This window comes from Furipterus horrens, unplaced genomic scaffold (assembly GCF_987537825.1).
Source record: "Furipterus horrens unplaced genomic scaffold, mFurHor1.1.pri manual_scaffold_4, whole genome shotgun sequence".
Taxonomy (NCBI): domain Eukaryota; kingdom Metazoa; phylum Chordata; class Mammalia; order Chiroptera; family Furipteridae; genus Furipterus; species Furipterus horrens.
The window spans coordinates 6,811,510-6,831,168 of record NW_028327174.1 but is presented as its reverse complement, the minus strand read 5'-3'; the positions used below and the strand labels follow the sequence as shown (position 1 = coordinate 6,831,168).

General features: G+C 54.9%; 1 protein-coding gene across 1 annotated transcript; it reads left to right on the top strand.

The window, feature by feature from the left end:
• Positions 1-1,118: 1,118 nt before the first annotated feature.
• On the top strand, positions 1,119-14,072 carry LOC150011010 (DNA dC->dU-editing enzyme APOBEC-3F-like). The gene is made up of 11 exons (XM_090275085.1): positions 1,119-1,411; positions 2,651-2,807; positions 4,002-4,299; positions 4,701-4,816; positions 8,184-8,274; positions 10,003-10,084; positions 11,865-12,114; positions 12,647-12,923; positions 13,148-13,262; positions 13,603-13,702; positions 13,784-14,072. Exons 1-10 carry the CDS (start codon positions 1,356-1,358, stop codon positions 13,670-13,672), a joined length of 1,512 nt encoding a protein of 503 aa, XP_090131211.1. The 5' UTR covers positions 1,119-1,355; the 3' UTR covers positions 13,673-13,702; positions 13,784-14,072.
• Positions 14,073-19,659: the final 5,587 nt, after the last annotated feature.

The following is a 19,659-nucleotide window of genomic DNA, read 5'->3' as shown; positions in this document are numbered from 1 at the left end:
GTGTTGTCTATAAATCCTTGATAATGCCCACAGTGTATCCCAAGCACTAACCGCCTTAGGAGCTGAAATCAATCATATGTCGACCATAGCGTCTGCCCGCTTTACCACTTGGTGACGCTCTCTCAGTTCTTGGTGGTGTTCCCTCCTCTTAGATCTCTTTGGCTTCTGTCTTGTGCTTTTAGTCTTGGGGAGTAGCCTTTCTTGTATCTATGGTACATGGATGTAATGTGCCAACATGCTCACCACACAGCGGAGAATGTGAGGGGGAAGAGCAATGTTAGGGTGCAGTGTGGGGTTCCTCCTGGACATGGCTTTCCCACCACCCATGAGGAGGGATGGTCGTTGGGCCCCTGGCCAGAAATAATGTGTATTGTCCTGAGGAAATGGATTGTAACTCCCTCCCTATCGCCCCTGAGTATTGGTTTCTTACCTGGTGACTGCTTCTTGACCTTTTCCTGTTGTGTGTACGCACGGATGTAATATGCTTAAGGCCATGTGAGAGCTTGTGCAACTGGGACCCATGCTGCCTTGTCGGGGACCCCTTAGAATGGGCCTCAGATGGGGTGGGGGGGGCGCAGTCCTGCTTCCCTGACCAGCCTCTGTTGGAGCTCCTGTAACATGAGTAGTAAAGACTCTGTCTGCTCCACCAGGTCCTCCTTGTGACTTTTTTGGCTTATCCAAATGAGCCGTTGAGATCGTGGGCTCCACCTCCTACCTTTCACATCATAACCGGAGAGCCTGGCCGCATATTGAAAGAAAGAATTTGCAATGTGGCTGACAAAGGATTACTGCCCGGAATGTGTAAAAACCCCTACTGAGCAGGAGGAACCAGAGCACCCAGCCCTCATCCTCCTCACCACGTGAAGGCTGAGGGGACCTATGCAGGGGACCAAGCACAGAACCAGGAACTCCAAGCACATCTGTCCCTGATCCAAGACCCACACATTCTCATCACCTCCGTCATTCAACAGGCAGGTGGAGAGCATGCATGGGCCGCAGACTTGGGCTGGGGCTCCAGCCTGCCCCTCCCAGGGGAGCGGGGCCTCTGTCCTGATCTCTTCAGCAGGGCCGGTCCCATCCTCCATTCACCATCCTCACTTTTATTTTCGCTTTGCCGTAACATGGGTCCCGCTGCACAGAGGGGCCTGTCTCCAGCCCAGAAGGAGGGCACAGGAGAAGAAAAGAAGGTGGGTCTGAGCCCGAAGAGGCCAGCACCCTAGGGCCCTCCCACCTCTGCAGCCAAAGCAAGAAGGAGGAGGGGCCTCAGCAGAGAAGGCTGGGAGGTCCTCAGATAAGGGACTTTCCTCAAGCCGGGGCCCTCTGAGCAGAAAGGCAGCGCCAGCAGCTGGAGACAAATGCCAAGAAGGAAACACATCCGGAAAAAGTGCTACATCATGAAGCCCTGGCCCAGGTACTGCTGCCCGCGCTGGCCCTGTCTGTAGATCTTTCTACGTGGTGGGCCCTGAGGGGTCTCTGTCCTCAGCCTCTTCTTCTCCACCATCCAACCTAGCTTCCTTCCCTCTGGGCTCCTCTGCAGCTCCCACTCCATCGGGGGTGCCCCGTTCTGGGGATGCCCCCACTCTTGCTTCTGAACGGCCCCTCCCACAACACCCCAGCCCTGGTGTCCTCCTGGTCCACCTCTCAGTCTGCAAGCGTGGGGGGCCGGGCTGCCCCCTCCCTGCCTGTGGGGACGGTCTCATCTATAATCCTTTCTGCACACTCTCGCCAATTAGCATTGGACTACAGGGTGGGTGACGAGGTTGGTAAATTGAGTCTGAAGCACTTTGGCCCATTTTCTATACTATGACCCCACTGAACAGTAGTGTGAGAATTGCTCTCAGGGCGAGAAGATAAATCATCTCTTCCAAGGTGTCTCCAGTGTGAGCAGAGGAGTAATGCCATTCTGTTCCCAGACACATCCGCCACCTTCACGTTTATAAGTGCACCTGCCACCAGCCCGACGTGGCGGACAGCGCCGCAGCCAGGAGGCACGCTCACAGCTCACACGTGCTTAGGAAAAGCCCCTCACCCGCTCACACCATGTAGTTGCTGGACGGGGCTTTGCCTGGGCAAGGGACCAGCTCTGTCACTCACCAGCCCTGTGGCTTGAGCAGGCCACTCCCCTCCTTTGCCTGCTTCCTCCTCTATAACTTGGGGTGACTCCCCTAGATTTGGGGAAAAACAGGGCAGTTCAGGTACATGGAGCTCTTAGAACAGTAGCTGGAGCCTGAAAATTTAGGTGTTAGCCTGATATTTTAAAAAACATACAAGCATAAGTGAAACGTCAGGCATGATTTGAACCTTAATAGTAAAGGCTATTATTTGGGGGTGGAAAGGGTTTTATCGCTCATTCTTATTTTGCAATGGGCTGGGGATGGGTGGGCAGGAATCTGGGATGGGGTTGGGTGTGTGCTGTTGGAAGCAGCGGAGTAGGGACCCTATGGGAGAGGATACTGGTCCCTGCTGTCCCTAAGACCCTCTCTTCTTCTTCTCCCCCAGTCTTCCTGCTTGGGAGGAAGCAAGAAATCCTAGGTGGAAGGGCAGGGGGGAGGCACAGCACCCAGGGGATCCAGGGGCCACTGTTTAGGAGACACGGGATGGGAGAAACTCCAGGAAACACTGCATTTTCTGTTCTTTTTCTTGCCTTCAGGAACCCAATGAACAAGTTATATTCTGATTATTTCTACTTTCACTTTACCAACTGGCCCACCCCCAAAAATCGAAATGGCTGCTACATCTGCTATGAAGTGGAAAGAACCGTGTACTACTCACGTATGCCCTCGGACAGAGGGGTCTTTGAAAACCAGGTACAATACCCACAATACTGTTATCAAAGGCAGCAGCTGAGCCAGGGAAGGATGTGAAAAAATTACAAGATGTAAAATGGGAGAGGCTTGTTCCCACAGCATTGTCCTTGATGTCCCTGCTTGACCCCCTGAATCCTGACACACTGTTGCACTTGACTTATCTACAAGGCCTTCCAGGGCATCTGCTGACTGATGGTCTGCACCTCCTCCAGGGCCTCTGCAGTCTTGGAGGAAAGGGCGTCTGAGAAAGTCCCCTGATGTGGCCCTAGGAAGTGCTCCGCTGGCTGGGCCTCCACCCCCACCCCAGGCACACCGCTGACTCCTCCAGGCCCAGCCTGTGGGGTTCCCCGGGGTGGGGGGCGGGGGACCCTTACCTACGTCCTGCCTGCCCCTGTCTGCTCTGAGCCCGGCCCAGGTCTCCCTGGAGGAGGTGTGCAGCCTCAGCAGACACAGAGCACCCCCCGCCCTGCCGCCGGCCCCTGGCCTCCCCTGTGAGCTGTCCCGCCACACACCAGCTCCCCCTTCTCCACCCAGGCTGCAGACTATTCAGAACATATTTGGGGGGAGAAACTCATTATGGGATGGACGCGATGTCACTGTCGCAGTACCACCCAGTGGAAGCATCATCAGGGTCCCTTACGCCATTTAACTTTTTCTAGTACCCAGTGTTCAAACTGTATGAGAAATTGATGAATTTAATGTTGATAATGTACTTTATAATATATCTAAGATATTCTTTCAACACATAGTTAACACAAAAGTTCTATATGAGATAGCATACACTATTTTTTCATACCAAGTCATTGGCATAAAGTGTGTATTTCACAGCTGCCTCACATCTCAGTACAGGCGAGCCACAGCTCACGAGCACGGCAGACACATGTGGCCAGGGACCCCCTGTGGCCAGGGCAGCTCTGTGGCCATCCCCAGCCGACAGCACGAGGGAACAAGCCTGACCCCCAGAGGCCTGGCCAGGCGCAGGCTCTCAGATGCTTGTAGAATGAATGAATGGGAGACTGGGTGATGGAGCTGATGGGTGAGTGTGGGAAGGGAGAAGCTTAAAAGGGGATGAATCAGCCAATAACATGCCCCCGAGACTATTGCTCCATGTGCCCTGGCCCCCACCCACTCAGCCCTGCCCCAGGCCTGCTCTGCCAGCCAAGAGGGTCCTCTCTCCTTCTCCCTCTCTGCCAGTTCTATCCAAGGAAGACTGTCCATGCAGAACTCTGCTTCCTGAATTGGTTCAAGAACCAGAAGGCATTCTCGAAGAAGAATCTGGGCCCGGATGAGAAATACCACATCACCTGGTACATGTCCTGGAGCCCCTGCGTGGACTGTGGGAAGAAGGTGGTGGAGTTCCTGACGAAGCACAGCCACGTGCGGCTGAGCCTCTTTGCCCCCCGCCTCTACTACTCCAATAAGCCGGAATACCGGCAGGGGCTCCGCAGTCTCGTGGCCGCAGGTGTCTGCGTAGCCATAATGTCTCCACAGGGTGAGAGCACAAGGAGCTGGGGCAGGGCTCTGGGAGGGGCTAGGACCAGGGAGGGAGGGTCTGGAGTCCCCAGAGAGGAGGGGGCACCTCAGTGAGCTGCCTGAAGAGGTGCTGTAGGGTCAGAAGAGGGCTGGAGCGCCTCCAGGGAAGAGCGGTGGTGGTCCCGGGCAGGGGAAGGTAAGGGCATGTGAAAGAAAGGGGGCTTCCAGAAAGGGGGAGAAATGGGCTGCCTGTCACTGCAGTTAACAAAAACTTAAGTGATAATTAAGTCCCTGAGAAGAAAAAAGAAAGGAGGCAGTGAAATTATGACGGGAGGGCATGTCCCTGAGAGTCAGGGACCTTGTGGCCCCTCACTGCTCCTCAAAGCTGAAGCTCAAGTGCATCTCCCCTGTTCCCTTCAGACTTCTGGCACTGCTGGGAGACCTTCGTGGACCACCAGGGGAGACCATTCAAGTACTGGTATAGCCTGTATGTAAACAGCCAAATCCTGTCAAAGAGGCTGGAGGACATTCTCGGGGTGAGGGGCCTCCCTGCCTGCAATCCCCCTGTGCTGTGCCCCCACAACTTCTCTCCCTGGGCCTTTGTTTCCCTTTGCTTAGGGCCTCCTCTGGGTTACCTGTTCCCTCCTGGGGCACCAGCTGCTTCCCACCCTTCCCTTCTCACGGGGTCCCTCTGCTTTCTCACCTCCTCCTGTCCCTCCTTCCTCCCCCGCCGTTGTCCCTGCCCCAGACCCCGACTCTGTGCCTCGTTCCACCTGCTGAGCTCCCCGCCGCCCTTCCCTCCACCTTCTCCATCTTGATGCAGGAAAACTGAAGACGGAGTTCAACCCCTCCGAACATATCAGGAGTCTTCCTCAGAACAACAAGTAAAACACCTTCTTCAAGAAGTGAAAACTCAGCGTTTGCCGCCATCGCCAGCTGGATCCAAGGAAACCAGCAAAAGGCAACGGGCTCGTAAGAAGTTTGTTTGAAAAATATCAGATTGATTTACTTTCCATTTAAAATCTGTGCTATGTTCATCTTACACAGCTCCTTGGGTCAACGCACTGTGCCCGTTATCCCTGTAAGGCCACTGAGAAAAGCCATGGAATTGATGTAAATAGGAGTTCGCGGTTTCCAGTCTGACCTTGCACACTGTCTCCGGTGGTTCTGCTCCTACCTGCGCAAAGACCCTCGAAATCCTTACCATTCCACAAGCCTTCCAGGCCTGCAGTTGTGCCCACCTTAATGCTGAAGCAGACCACCGCGCGGTGTTTGCCCCATGTCTTCCCGTAGATGAGGTTTGCGTCCCAGGGTGAGCTGGGGTGTGTAGCAAAAATAGAAGAGGAATTGGCCCCAATTTCCAAATCTGGGTTTGCTGACTTAATAGGTAGTTTGGTTCCAAAATCTAATCGCTGGTTTCTTGTTGTCTTTGGGGGTCTGAAAAGGCTCAGCAACATGATATCCAGAAAGCACTTAGCAGGCTCAAAACCTCTGAGACCTGAAGTCCTTGCCACTCAAAAACCTTAAACCACCTTTTTTATGTATAGAAGATGTTCAACTGAAGGAATAAATATCTATTAAAACTAACTCACTAACTAAAAAAATAAAATCTATGGTATGTTCAAATATACACTAGTTAAGAATCTACTCAATACTAACAGAATCATTTTTGATTTTTAGGGAAATAATTATTTTCATTGATTTTAAATACAAAGCAATTAAGTGAAAGATTATGATCTTCCATAAAAAGTTTTTTTTCTCTGTACATGTATCACGAAGTCCAAAGAGTTCAATAAACACTTGCAAATGTGCAAAAGCTGTTGTCTTTTGTAGGTACCTTCCTGGGAGGCCAGAGGTCACACTAATTCCCACCGGTCAAGTAAAAATCAGTAACGTTCATAGGAGCGGAATTGGAATTCAAAACCCTAAACTCATTGACAAAGTATCAGACAGATAGCAGTGCTGTACTTGAAATGACAGCCCACGGAATAAGGAAAGAGAAAGATGCATGTAACTATAGGGAAGGAAAATTCAAATTGGCAGTTAGATGGGGGGCTGAGTATCACTTCAGTCCTTGGGCCATTTCTGATTCCACTGACCTGGAGAGGAAGCTAGAGACGGGGCTCCCGGCCAGAGGTTCACCCTTGCCTGTTACAGTACCTGGACCCAAGCAGAGCCCACTGCAGGCACCAATGTCTGTCCTGCCACACCTCTGTGGCGCCTGAACCGGGCTGAGCGGCGCCTGGCAACCGGGCATCCTGCACAAGGTGTTCTGGGCAGCGAAGCTCCCAGGGCTCTCCTCACAGACTTCTGCTCACATGTTGGGGCCCAACCTGGGTCACAGCCTCACACAGGGACAGTGAGGGGCTGGGGCTGAATCAATCAGTATCAGAGAGAGGAGGGATGAGAGTGGGGACAGTCATGATGACCATGGCCAAAGAGGAAGGAAGGGACTAAGTGAGCAACCAGAGGGAAGAACGCATAGACCAAGTGACCTGGAGAGATGGAAGCAAAGGAGAGGAGAGGGAGGGGAGGGGCAAAGCGGGGCAGAGGGCCAATGCGGGGAGGACAGGGTGTTAGGGCCAGAGACCCCATGTTGCCCACCCCGAAACCTGCCACTTGTGTCAGGCCTTGCAAACAGGCTATGGTCAGTGGTCACTGCGTTCTCAGGAACTGGGACAGGACCTGAGCCGACACCTGTGCTGGAACAAACGGTATCCATCACCGGCCATGTCCCTGATCACGAAGTCCCCTATTGTCAGAGGCACCTGGGGCATAGCTGCCGGCGCCCTGCTGAGACCTGGGTTCTCTCCCCTTGAGTATTTGCCAGGAACAAGGGCAATAAATCTCCGGGACTTTATGTTCCCACAGCAGCCACCCCTAACCGGGGGGCATTGTTATATCACCCACATCTTGGACTCCGGAGCTGACAGCCACGGTACTCAGCCCCCTGTGGGGTCTGCTCCACGCCCTTAAAAATCCTCCCACCCCTTCCCTTGCTGCCGTTGTCTGCTTGGACTCAGCCTGCTTTCTTGAACACCCTTCAATTAAGGCTTTGAACTGGCCCACCCGACTCCTCCCTTCTTCCAGGCACAAACCTAACGCAATGGACAAGAAGGAGCCTAAGGACAGGACACAAGATAGAAGGGGGTGTCAGGGGACTGTGACTGCCAGTCACAGAAAGCTGCCTGGAGGGGCTGAAGGGCAGCTTGGTTCACAGAACAAGACCTATGGGAAGAGCAGGCAGGTGTGGGCCTGGCTCAAGGGCTCAGTGACACTATCAGGCGCTGGGGCTGCTGCCCTGTCCCCCAGCTCAGCTCTAGGATCCTGTCTTCCCCCACTGGTCTCCTCCGAGCCTCAGATGGCTGCCCCCCTCCAGACAGCAGGCCTTATTCCAAGGGGGCAGAGAGAGGGCAGGACCAAGCCCAGAACACTGAAGCCTGTACAACCTTTCGATGGACAACAGCAATGACCTACCATGAAGGGCGGCTGACACATAGCCCGTAAGTCACAGTTGCCAGTGGCCTTTTCTTTGGAGACCCTGTGGGTGCTGCAGAGGGAACGGGACTCGCTCTTGGGTTCCTCACCTGTAACATGAAAAGTAACAGTGACTGACCTTGTGGGCTGTCCTGGTAGTTAAGTGTCTAAGATAGTTACTCTTCAGCAAATGGTGAGGTTATTATTACAAAGAGGGGAAGTCTCAATTTACAAATAATCCCTCAATCCTCCAGCAGGTTGTGCTCACACCACGTGCAGCCTGGTGCTGGGAGGAAGTGGGGACAGCCAGGTGGCCATGACTGAGACTCAGGACAGGGCCAGCTCCTGCTCCTGAGCCCCTCCTCCCAGTGTCCCTGATGGGGGACTCCCCTCCTCCCCTCTGCGGGCTCCTCCCCTGACCTCTAGGCTGATGCCCTCACTCCTGTGTCTCCTCCTGCCCCTGCTGCAGCTGTGCCAGGGAGACTGCGAGTCCCAGAGGAGAGGGCGCCATGCCCAAGTGAGCGGGGACGAATTGAGAGGGGACTCCACTCACTTGCCTTTGATTTAGCCTCTGCCTTTTGGTGCCAACTCACCTTGTGTCCGGACCTGGGCTAAGCCCCTTTCATCCCCAACCTCATGCAGATCTTGCCAGTTCCCAGAGCAGGAAATGAGTACTTAGCACCCCATTACGGAGGCAAGATCTTTTTCCTTTTCTCAAGGTCCCAGGTAGACAAGGTAGAGCCAGGTTCACACCCACCATTTCTCCCTGCTTTCCTCCCCTCATTCTTTCCTGTCTCTAGGCTGCTTTGCTTCTCTCCATTGGCCCAGAGTGGTTTACCTTCCTTTCTGGCCCTGTTCCCTCCTCCCCACACTCACTTTCCTCCTCTTCACCCTCATGGCTGCCTCTTCCCTTCCCTTCCAGGTTCTCTTTAACCTGATTGCAGACTCACTGAGAATGTAGAAGAGGGCCTATAGACATGAAGGATATACCATGTTCATGGATGGAGGGTCTCAGTGCCACGCAGACATCTGTGCCTGCCACGACTGATCTACACACCGATCATAGGGTTTCTCATGAAACATGAAAAAGCTTGTCCATCAGTTCATGCTGATCTATAAAGAGCCAGCACAACTTCAAAGGATAAGAAGACAAGGTGGGTCTGCATACCAGATTCAGGACCTATTCTAAAGACACAGCAGAGCAGTATGGTAGGAGCCCAGGCACAGAAAAATGAGGCAATGCAGCAGGTGAGGAAGTTCAGAGTCAGCCTACACACACACACACACACACACATTCATGATGTTTGTGACGCTACACCAGTAGGATCAAATGACATGGAAGGAAATTCATGACATGTTTTTGTGTTGAAAAGACAAATATATTTCAATACATTAAATATTAAAACATTAGGCCCTGGGAAGGTATCTCAGCTGGTAGAGCGTTGTCCTGATAAGCCGAGGTTAGAGGGTTGATCCCAGTCAAGGCACATAGAAAATGCAACAGGTGAGTACCAAAATAAGAGGAACAACAAGTCTGTTTTTTTTTTTAAATCCCTGCTTTCTCTCTTTGCCTTTTTCTCTAAAACCAATCAATTTTTTAAAAACTGAAAAAAATTAAAGCATCTTGTTATGGAAAGGCTTTATAACCTGACAGCCTGGTCGCACATCGAAAGAAAGAATTTGCAATGTGGCTGACAAAGGATTACTGCCCGGAATGTGTAAAAACCCCTACTGAGCAGGAGGAACCAGAGCACCCAGCCCTCGTCCTCCTCGCCACGTGAAGGCCGAGGGGACCTATGCAGGGGACCAAGCACAGAACCAGGAACTCCAAGCACATCTGTCCCTGATCCAAGACCCACACATTCTCATCACCTCCGTCATTCAACAGGCAGGTGGAGAGCATGCATGGGCCGCAGACTTGGGCTGGGGCTCCAGCCTGCCCCTCCCAGGGGAGCAGGGCCTCTGTCCTGCTCTCTTCAGCAGGGCCAGTCCCATCCTCCATTCACCATCCTCACTTTTACTTTCACTTTGCGGCAACATGGGTCCCGCTGCACAGAGGGGCCTGTCTCCAGCCCAGAAGGAGGGCACAGGAGAAGAAAAGAAGGTGGGTCTGAGCCCGAAGAGGCCAGCACCCTAGGGCCCTCCCACCTCTGCAGCCAAAGCAAGAAGGAGGAGGGGCCTCAGCAGAGAAGGCTGGGAGGTCCTCAGATAAGGGACTTTCCTCAAGCCGGGGCCCTCTGAGCAGAAAGGCAGCGCCAGTGCTGGCGACAGACACCAGGGGAGAAACAAGCCTGGCAAGAGGACCACATCATGGAGCTCTGGCCCAGGTACTGCTGCCCGCGCTGGTCCTGTCTGTAGATCTTTCTACGTGGTGGGCCCTGAGGGGTCTCTGTCCTCAGCCTCTTCCTCCACACTGTCTAGCCTGGCTTCTCTTCCCTCTGGGTTCCTTCTCTGTGGCTCCCACTCCATCGGGGGGTCCATGCCCCGTTCTGGAGATGCCCCCACTCTTGCTTCTGAACGGCCCCTCCCACAACACCCCAGCCCTGGTGTCCTCCTGGTCCACCTCTCAGTCTGCAAGCGTGGGGGGCCGGGCTGCCCCCTCCCTGCCTGTGGGGACGGTCTCATCTATAATCCTTTCTGCACACTCTCGCCAATTAGTATTGGACTACAGGGTGGGTGACGAGGTTGGTAAATTGAGTCTGAAGCACTTTGGCCCATTTTCTATACTATGACCCCACTGAACAGTAGTGTGAGAATCGCTCTCAGGGCGAGAAGATAAATCATCTCTTCCAAGGTGTCTCCAGTGAGCAGAGGAGTAATGCCATTCTGTTCCCAGACACATCCGCCACCTTCACGTTTATAAGTGCACCTGCCACCAGCCCGACGTGGCGGACAGCGCCGCAGCCAGGAGGCACGCTCACAGCTCACACGTGCTTAGGAAGAGTCCCTCACCCGCTCACACCATGTAGTTGCTGGACGGGGCTTTGCCTGGGCAAGGGACCAGCTCTGTCACTCACTAGCCCTGTGGCTTGAGCAGGCCACTCCCCTCCTTGCCTGCTTCCTCCTCTATAAAATGGGGTGACTCCCCCAAGATTTGGGGAAAAACAGGGCAGTTCAGGTACATGGAGCTCTTAGCACAGTAGCCGGAGTCTGTGAATTTATTTGTTACCTTGAGTTAAAAAAAAAAAAAAAAAAACCAATATATGTAGGAGAAAACTTAGGCATGTATTGAACCTAAATTTTAAAAGCTATTACTTGGGGGAGCAGGTGTTGCAGGTGGATCTTCCACAGGATCACGAGAAAAGTCACTCGCGCCACACGCCTGGGAGAGTGTGGTGTGGCAAGGAGTGTTCAGGTGGAAGGCTGCCCCTGGGGTCCAGTGTCTCCTCTCCGTTTGTCTCTCCATGGAAAAAGTCCAACCGTGTCTTAGCCGGGCTACACAAAGTCCAGAGTTTCTGTTGCATATGAAAGCGTAGTCCCTGGGGGCCCTTGCATCCTGCTGCTGTGCCCAGTGCGAGGGACAGTGCATGCACTAACAAGGTGAGTGCAGGTCACCGAGCCAGAGACAGAGAGGGCCCCTTTGTTCCTCTGGGATGATATCATTTTGTCAAGGGCCAGGAACTTTTTCAAAATACAATCAAATCCCCAAACTTTCCGCGGGCTTCTGATGGGTCCACCCCCTAGTGAGACTGACAGGTCCCAGGGTCAAGAACGACCCCCTACTCCGGGGGAGATGTCCTGTGCTCCAGGATTAAGTATGCTCAGCGGCAGTCCCCTGGTGTGTGGGGATGAATCTACATGCTGTAGCTTCCTGGCTAAGCAAGCAGGCTTATGCTCCCCAGTTGATTAAGCTCAATGTCTAATCCCCATTGCTGGCTTTCTTAGTAATAACGAGCTACCTATGGTAACAGAAAGTCGTAGTACTCATTCTTGTTGTCAAGTGGGTTGGGGGGGTGGGCAGGAATCTGGGGAGGGGTGGGTGTGTGCTGATGGGAGCAGCAGAGCCAGGGTCCCATGGGCGAGGACACCGGCCCCTGCGGTCCCCGCGGTCTTCCCACCTGGGAGGAAGCAGGGGCTGCTGGGGAGAAAGGGTTGAGGGAGGCACAGCACCCAGTGGGTCCAGGGGGACGAGTTCAGAAGAAACAAGGAGAAGCTCCAAGAAACATGCTCTGCATTTTCTGTTTTCTTTCTTGGCCCCAGAAAGCCAGTGGAGAAGTTGTCTCCCAAGACCTTCAGCTTCCAGTTCCGCAACCTGCTGCACGCCCCGCAGCGGAACCTCACTTACCTCTGCTTCGAAGTGAAAGAAAAACAGCGCCACTGTCCTGAGTCCTACTACTCAGGGGTCTTTCGAAACCAGGTACAGCACCCATGGCACTGCCATCAGAGAGAAGGACGTGGAAAAATTATAATGTGTAAAAGGCCAGGGGCTTCTTCCCATAACATCGCCCTCAGTTTTAGGCCCTGACATCCCTGCTTGACCCCCTGAATCCTGACACACTGTGGCACTTGACTTATCTACAAGGCCTTCCAGGGCATCTGCTGACTGATGGTCTGCACCTCCTCCAGGGCCTCTGCAGTCTTGGAGGAAAGGGCGTCTGAGAAAGTCCCCTGATGTGGCCCTAGGAAGTGCTCCGCTGGCTGGGCCCCCACCCCCACCCCAGGCACACCGCTGACTCCTCCAGGCCCAGCCTGTGGGGTTCCCCCGGGGTGGGGGGCGGGGGACCCACACCCACATCCTGCCTGCCCCTGCCTGCTCTGAGCCCGGCCCAGGTCTCCCTGGAGGAGGTGTGCAGCCTCAGCAGACACAGAGTGGCCCCCCGCCCTGCCGCCGGCCCCTGGCCTCCCCTGTGAGCTGTCCCGCCACACACCAGCTCCCCCTTCTCCGGCAGTGGTATCCGGAGGAGCCTCTCCATGCTGAACTCTGCTTCCTGCAATGGTTCGAGCACACGATTCTGTCTCCTTATGCGAATTACGATGTCACCTGGTACGCCTCCTGGAGCCCCTGCGGCAGCTGTGCAGAGGCGGTGTCCACGTTCCTCAGGGAGCACAAGAAAGTGAAACTGAACATCTTCGCCTCCCGCATCTACTACTATAATTACAAGGACAAGCAGGGCCTTCGACACCTGGTCCTGGCAGGGGCCCAGGTGGCCATGATGTGCCCAGAGGGTGAGAGCAGCGGGGGCAGGGCAGGGCTGTCTGAGGGACAGGACCAGGCAGGGGGGCACCCAGGACTGGCCAGGGAGAGTGAGTGGAAGGGGAACTTGGGGACCTGAGACAGGAGTGGTGGTGCCTTGCAGGGAGACCAGGCCGTGAGCAGGGAGGCCACAGGAGGGTCAGGAGAGAGAGGCTCGCCGTCCGCACCTGACTGCCGTCTCCCCTCTTCTCATCAGATTTTGAATATTGTTGGGATAACTTTGTGGACAACAGCGGGAGGAACTTTAGGTATTGGCTGAACATCCGTCGGCATTATTATACTCTGCATGGGGAGCTTAATGACATCCTCTTGTAAGTGTTGCCTCAGCCTCCCCTCCCCCTCCTCTCTCACTCCTGCCACCCCCACCCCCCAACCTCCCACTGCCCTCACCTGAGCTCTGGGACTCTCTGGGCCCTCAGGTGCACCTCTACTCCCACACTTTTTCCCTTCACCCTTCAAGGCCTCCCTCTCCCCGAGGGAAGGAGCCTCACCTGTTAATTGGGTCCTCCCATTTCACCATATTAACCAAGTCCTGTTATTAAACTGAACATAACGGCCATGAATGTGTATAAGTGTGACAATCGGAAGAGTTGAGAAACATCCTTCAAGACAGACGTGGTGTGCCAGAGAATGCCCTCCTCTCGTTGCTAGGGCTTCCAGAATAGCTCAGCTCCTGGTGACACTAATGCCCTCAGGCTTTGGGGCAGCTGGGATGAAATAATTTGATTCTCAATCAAGACTTGTTCACCGGGTAAAAGCACTTCCTGCTCAACTCCCTTGGTCTCAGGAAGGTGGTCAGAAGTTTCTGATGTGCGGTCTCTTTGTCAAGCAGGGGATAAACTTCAGGTCCCGAGGAGGAGTCCCGAGTGTGCTTTGCAGAAGAAAGACTTTCTCCCAGGTAGCTGAACCCAGCTGCTGGCTCCCGGGTGTCTGATATGAAGAAGTGTCATCTAAGACTGAGGACTCACAGACGTCTGTCCAGGTTCTCAGAAGCTGCCCTTGCCCCACCCCCTAGCTGCCTAAAAATGCTCCACTTCTTTTTGGAGAAGACAAACCTGATAGGCCTTTCTCTCCTTTTCTTTTACTTTGGCCAAATTGAATAAACCCTTCTGTGACTCTAAGTGCCAGCGACTCGGTGTTTTTGGTACTAGCACGCTGGGCACACAAACCTGAATTCTGGGAGGTGATTCAGCCACTACTCCACAGTCTCGGTGACTTAACAAGAACCATTTAAAAGCCTCCCAATTCTGGAGGCTGCAAGTCCAAGAGCGAGGTGGCGGCAGCCTGGCCGTTCCTGAGGCCTGGCCCTTGGGCTTGCAGAGGGCTGCCCTCTCCCTCTGTCCTCACATGGTCTTCCCAAGGTGCGGGACCCTGGTGAGACCCCAGTGACATCAGTCCGATTAGATCAGGACCCTCTCCGCTGACAGGTGGGGAACCTGAGGCTCTGAGGGGCTGTGAGGAGCTGTGGGGCCTGCCCAGGAGCCTTCCAGCTGGGAAACAGCCCGACCAGGACTCAGCCCGGCCTCTGGCCTGCGCGTCGGACGCCCTTGCTCTGTCCCTCGTGCTCCCCTCTCCTTTCTTCTCGCCCAGGAGACCTCTGCTGCCGACTTGAAGGAGCAGTTCTCACTGTTGCCACCTTTAGAAATGAGAACCCCCTGTGCCCTTCTGGTTCTCGAGTGCCCGTGGGGCCCTGACCAGCGAGGCCGTGGCCCTGGGAGAGCCCGTGGAGCACCCAGGAGCGGGGCGAGGAGAGAGCTGGGCGGCATCAGGCCCGCAGCAGAATCCTGGCTCTGCTGCCCCCCAGCTCCGAGGTGTCGGGTGAGGCCTTCCCCTCTCTGAGCCTCGGCCCCTGTCTGTGAAATGGGGTGAATGTGCTGGCCTTGTGTCGCTTTCTCGGGAAGTAAAGGAAAGAGAAAGTGCTTTGTAAGCCTGTGAGTGTGGGCACACACACCTTCTGATGGGAATTAGGGGTCAGCTGCTCATTCTTTGCTTCTTCAACAAGCCTTGATTGAGGCCCTGGCACGTGCCGGGCACTGGTCCAGGGGCTGGGGTCCCAGCAAAGCAACAGAGGTCCCTGCCCCCATGTGGCTCTCATCCCAGTGAGGAGACAGGCAATGAAAGGCACACTAACAAGCGTGTACACTGTCAGACGGTGGTCACTGCTGCAAAGATAGAGGAGGGTCAGGGAGAGGGACAGGCGGGGTGCTGGTTCCCCTGGGTGGCTGGTGGTGGCTGGTGATCGGGCACCTGAACTAAGTGAGGGAATGAGCCCAAGGGGTGTTTTCGGGACCATGTGGGCAACGCGCCGTGAGTGCAAAGGCCCTGGGGTGAGGGCCTGTGTTTGAGGAGCAGCCTGGAGGCACGTGTGGCCCTGAGTGTGGCTGACTGGGGTGTGAGCTGGGAAACCGAGGTGGGGACAGGGTGGGAGGGCAGGGACACTGAAGGAATGGGGGTGGCTCTGTTCAGGGAGGGCAGAGTCCGTCCTGGTAGAAGTCAACAGTTAAGGAGCAAACTAGGAGCTTGGAGACTTCCACAGACCCTCTGGGTGACACTGACTGACTCCTCTCAGTCTTGGGGAAAAGGAAGTAAACAGGATGATGTCTGTTTAACACATGCTTTGCAGGGTTTTAATGAAGACAGGAGGCCTGAGAGGGGCTGTACTGGGGCAGGGGGTGTCCCTGCACACGAGGAGGGACTGCGCAGGCACTGAGGGCTTGCTGGGGCCACGACCCGTGGTGGCCTCTGTGCTTTAGCCCTGGACGCTAACAGAGACAGCTACTAAGTGACTAATGTGTGGGGGAGGGGTTGATGCCTATACAGGGTGGAAACACTGGACAAAGGGATGATTCATGCCCTGGAAGGAAAAACAAGGAAGACACAAGATTTCATCATGTTGCTCAATTTAAAACTTATGAATTGTTTATTTCTGAAAGTTCCTATTTCACATTCTCTGACCGTGGTTGTCTGTGGGGAACTAAGCCATGGAAAGTAAAGCTATGGGTAAAGGGCTGCGGAGTGAGACCCGGATTCCCATTCCTGGCTGACTGTGTCCTTGAGGAGTTCCTTGTCCAGCAGGACTTGCGGTGCTGAGGAAAATGACCCAGAAACTGCCTGCTTTGTTCCGGGGAGAAAGGGGTGGACAACTCCTCAAAGGGAAAACCCCATCCACCCCTTGCCTTGTGCCCAGTTTTATTTAGTAGCATACGTGCAGGAATTTTCACAAGCAAAATATATCTACTAAGTCAAACAGGATGAGGGTAAATCATGTATAGAGTTTAGAATACCCCGTGTGAAGGTCAGCCTGACGCCAGACGGACACTATCTCCTTTTATTTCTGCTCGCCTGCTTTCGCTCAGATTGTAACTCCCGAGGGCTGCGTCCAGCCTTGATTTTATTGCTCCTGCTTTCAGGGCACAGTGCGGGGCTACAGCCTTCTGAGCCAGTTTCCCGTGTCCCCCACATACCCTCGCTGTGCAGACTGGAATAGCTAACCATAACCTAAGTATCTGTCCCCACCCATAAAGGAATGCAGGAACCGTGCCCACCACAGAAGGCTGCGCTCAGGCACCACACCTGAGAGTCAGGATAGACATCTGCACCAGGGCACATGCGGGACTTTTTCTTGGGGGGGTCAAGGCTCAAAGCTGCGGACAAGGCATGCTAACCCCCACTTTCTAAAGGGAGTTATCTGGGTGCCTCCAGCATACTAGATGCCACCCCCCCAACTCACTCCTCCTCTGCATCCTGACCATCAAGGTGGGCACGCATCCACTTCCCACCCATCACCAAATTAATCCTCACTCTACATCTGAAGGTGACAGAAAAATGAATGACTTGTCCAAGGTCATGGTCAGTACCTGCAGAACTGGGACCTAAACCCCAGGCTGAGACTTGGTGGCTGGAGCTCTTTTCTTCGTACAGCTGTGGCACCGTCGAAGGAGGAACTGGCCCTGGCTGGTGTTGCTCAGTGGATTGAGTACTGGCCTGTGGACTAAAAGGTCGCCAGTTCGATTCCCAGTCAGGGCACATGCCTGGGTTGGGGGTCAGGTCCCCTGTTGGGGGTGCGCGAGAGGCAACCACACAGTGATGTTTTTCTCCCGAACCCTAACCCTTCCCCTCTCTCTAAAAATAAATAAATAAATTCTTTCTTTTTAAAGGAGGAATTGAATGCCCAAGAACTTTTTAAAAAATCATCTTTAATGTATTTTTAATAATTTTTTGCCTCATTTACCAGATAAATCATCTAAATAAATAGATGCTATACATTCTCTTACCAATATCAGTACAAAAATAAAGCCGAGCTCTGCATCCACTCTGGCTCTCCCCAGCACACGCCCACTCAGAAAAGGCATGTGCTGGGCTTCAGCTCATGCCCAGCCCTCCCAAATACATTCATTTTGTCTGAACAAAGCGCACTGCTCACTCTGTGCAAAGGAAGCGTTCTTGTGCTGAGACCTGGAGGCCAGGCTGGCCACTTATAAAGCGAAAGCTGCCCCACCTAGCAGAAGTGGGTGCCCTCCCCCAGCAGAAGAGGAGGAGGAGTTGGCATCGGGTTCAGTGGGGTGATGACCGTTGTGTTGCCCAGCAGAGCTGTGCTGCTGCCTCCCAAGTGGCCTTGCCAGGGGTGGAGAACATTCTTCTCGTCCAATCCCACAGCAAAAGAAAAGTACCAACCAGTCTTTCTACATTTGAATGGGCGGGGGCTGGGGGAAGGGAGGCAGGTGGTCCAGTCTTTCTAAGCGCCGCCCTCCCCTGAGTACTGGCCTTCCGGGTGGAGGTGGGGTAGGGTGGGAGGTCAGTGTCCGCCGCTCCCCTCTCAGGCTGGGCCCCAGCCCTGCTGGGACACTCAGGGCTGGAGGAAGCCTGCAAGGCCACACCCAACCCCTCGCAGAGGTCTGTCCCGGGGGCGGGAGCGAGGGAAGTCCTCAGAGGCCACAGCCTGTTCCCTAGGGAGCGGGCTCCTCCAGGCTTCAGCTCCCGCAGCCACCAGGCACCCACAGGCCGTAAAGAGCAGAGCAAGAGATGTGTCCTGTTGCTGCCCCATCAAAAGGCTCCCCAAACCCCCAATCCTGCAAATTACACAAACAGCAGTTTGAAAGTGGCCACGAGGCAGGAAAAGGCCATGTCCCCTGGGGAATGGCCAGCGAAGTCCCAAAGCCATGAGCCAAAAGCATTCAGTGACCTCTGCTGGGAGCCCCTGTCCTGAGAGAGTGGCCAGCACCAGCTGCCCTTCCCCTCCTCAGGGTCCCACAGCTGCCCCTCCTTTCCCACCTCTTCTTGCTCGAGGTTCAACTCCCTGGGCTGGGGGTGAATCGAGTCACTCTGAGGGGACTGTCCCCCAATGGAAGCACTGAATTGACCCTGGACAACAAAGGATTAAGGAGGGAGTGGAGAGAGACCAGGGATTTGAGAATCTTGCCAACAGGGCACCTCAGACAAAAATGGGGTGCAGGCTGTCTTTGGTTTGGGAACTCAGGGAGAAGGGGTCTGGAGTAGAATCACCCTATCCTTGCCTCATGACACAGCACAGTGGGGACACTGCCCTGGAGGGCGGGAGGGTGGCAGCCATGCCGCAGGGGTGGAGGAAGCTTGTACCTGCTCTGCTGGTGCCTCCCCCCCACAGGGCCGGGACAGGGAAGTCACTCCTCACTGCCAGGGAAACTCCTGATCCACAGGCACGTTTGTGCAAACTGGGAGCAAGCGCCCCTTCCTGCTGGCAGACACAGTCGCTCGCCGGGTGGGTGCGCTGGGGCCTGTGAACAGCCTGACCCGCTATCCACTGCAGCCTGACCACAGGAAGACATGGCAGAGGCCCCCAACCACAGGGAAACAAGGCCAGCTCCAGGTTCGGCAGGTAGGGTGGGTGGGGAGGGGGCACAGGATGGAAGGAGGAAGCACGCAGGGAGTTGAGGCTGCCCTGAGAAGGTGGTGGGACAGTCCCTCCTCCCTGATCACCCACCCCACCCCACCCCCACCACCTGCTGAGCCAGAGGAGGGGGTAGGAGAAGGGCAGAGGGAAGGGCTGAAAAGTCACCTGAGTCAGAGAGAATAAGAGCCCCTCAGGAGGAAGCACAGGGCCCGAGGGCCTCAGGGCTGCGAGACGCACGGCCGCCTGCACAGACACTTACACACCTGCGGCTGGCCGGGCGACGCCACAGAACCACGTCTGTGTGCCTGGAGCGGCAGAAGCCACCTCGCCATGGCCGGACCCCTGCCGACGGCCTCCAGCAAACATTGCTGGGCTGGATCCTGTCATGTGATCGGCTGTGCCAGGTGGGTTGAGTGTGGGGTTCACGTGGCAATTTCTTCTACGCTGTGAATCACCCCACATTCACCTGAACAGGGTTTCTAAACATGAGATTTGCAACACCCACTGCACGGTCCGCAGTCACATGCACGCACTCGCTAGGGCAGGAGGGGCAGTGTGAGGCACACATGTGTGTGCCTGGTGGCACGTGTGTGTTTCTCACAGGCCAGCGATGGGGCACGAGGGGGCGCTCTCAGCAGAAGGAGCCCTGCCAGCAGCCGCCCCCTAGGGAAATGGGGAGACCTCTCTGAAGGGTATCGGACACACAGGACACACGGCAGCAATCTACCCCTTCCTTCTGCCCCTTCTCTCTGCCGCTCACTCTGGTCAAAGGCAGCCTCCAATCGCACCGCAAGCTGAGGTGCGAAGTTAAAAATAAAGATGCCTCCCTCCGAAAAAAA

Coding starts and splice junctions, on each gene's coding strand:
- LOC150011010 (XM_090275085.1), top strand. CDS start 1,356: ATGCCAAGAAGGAAACACATCCGGAAAAAGTGCTACATCATGAAGCCC. Junction 4,300..4,700: donor AGCCATAATGTCTCCACAGG/GTGAGAGCACAA, acceptor TGTTCCCTTCAG/ACTTCTGGCACTGCTGGGAG. Junction 8,275..10,002: donor GGAGAGGGCGCCATGCCCAA/GTGAGCGGGGAC, acceptor CCCTCTGAGCAG/AAAGGCAGCGCCAGTGCTGG.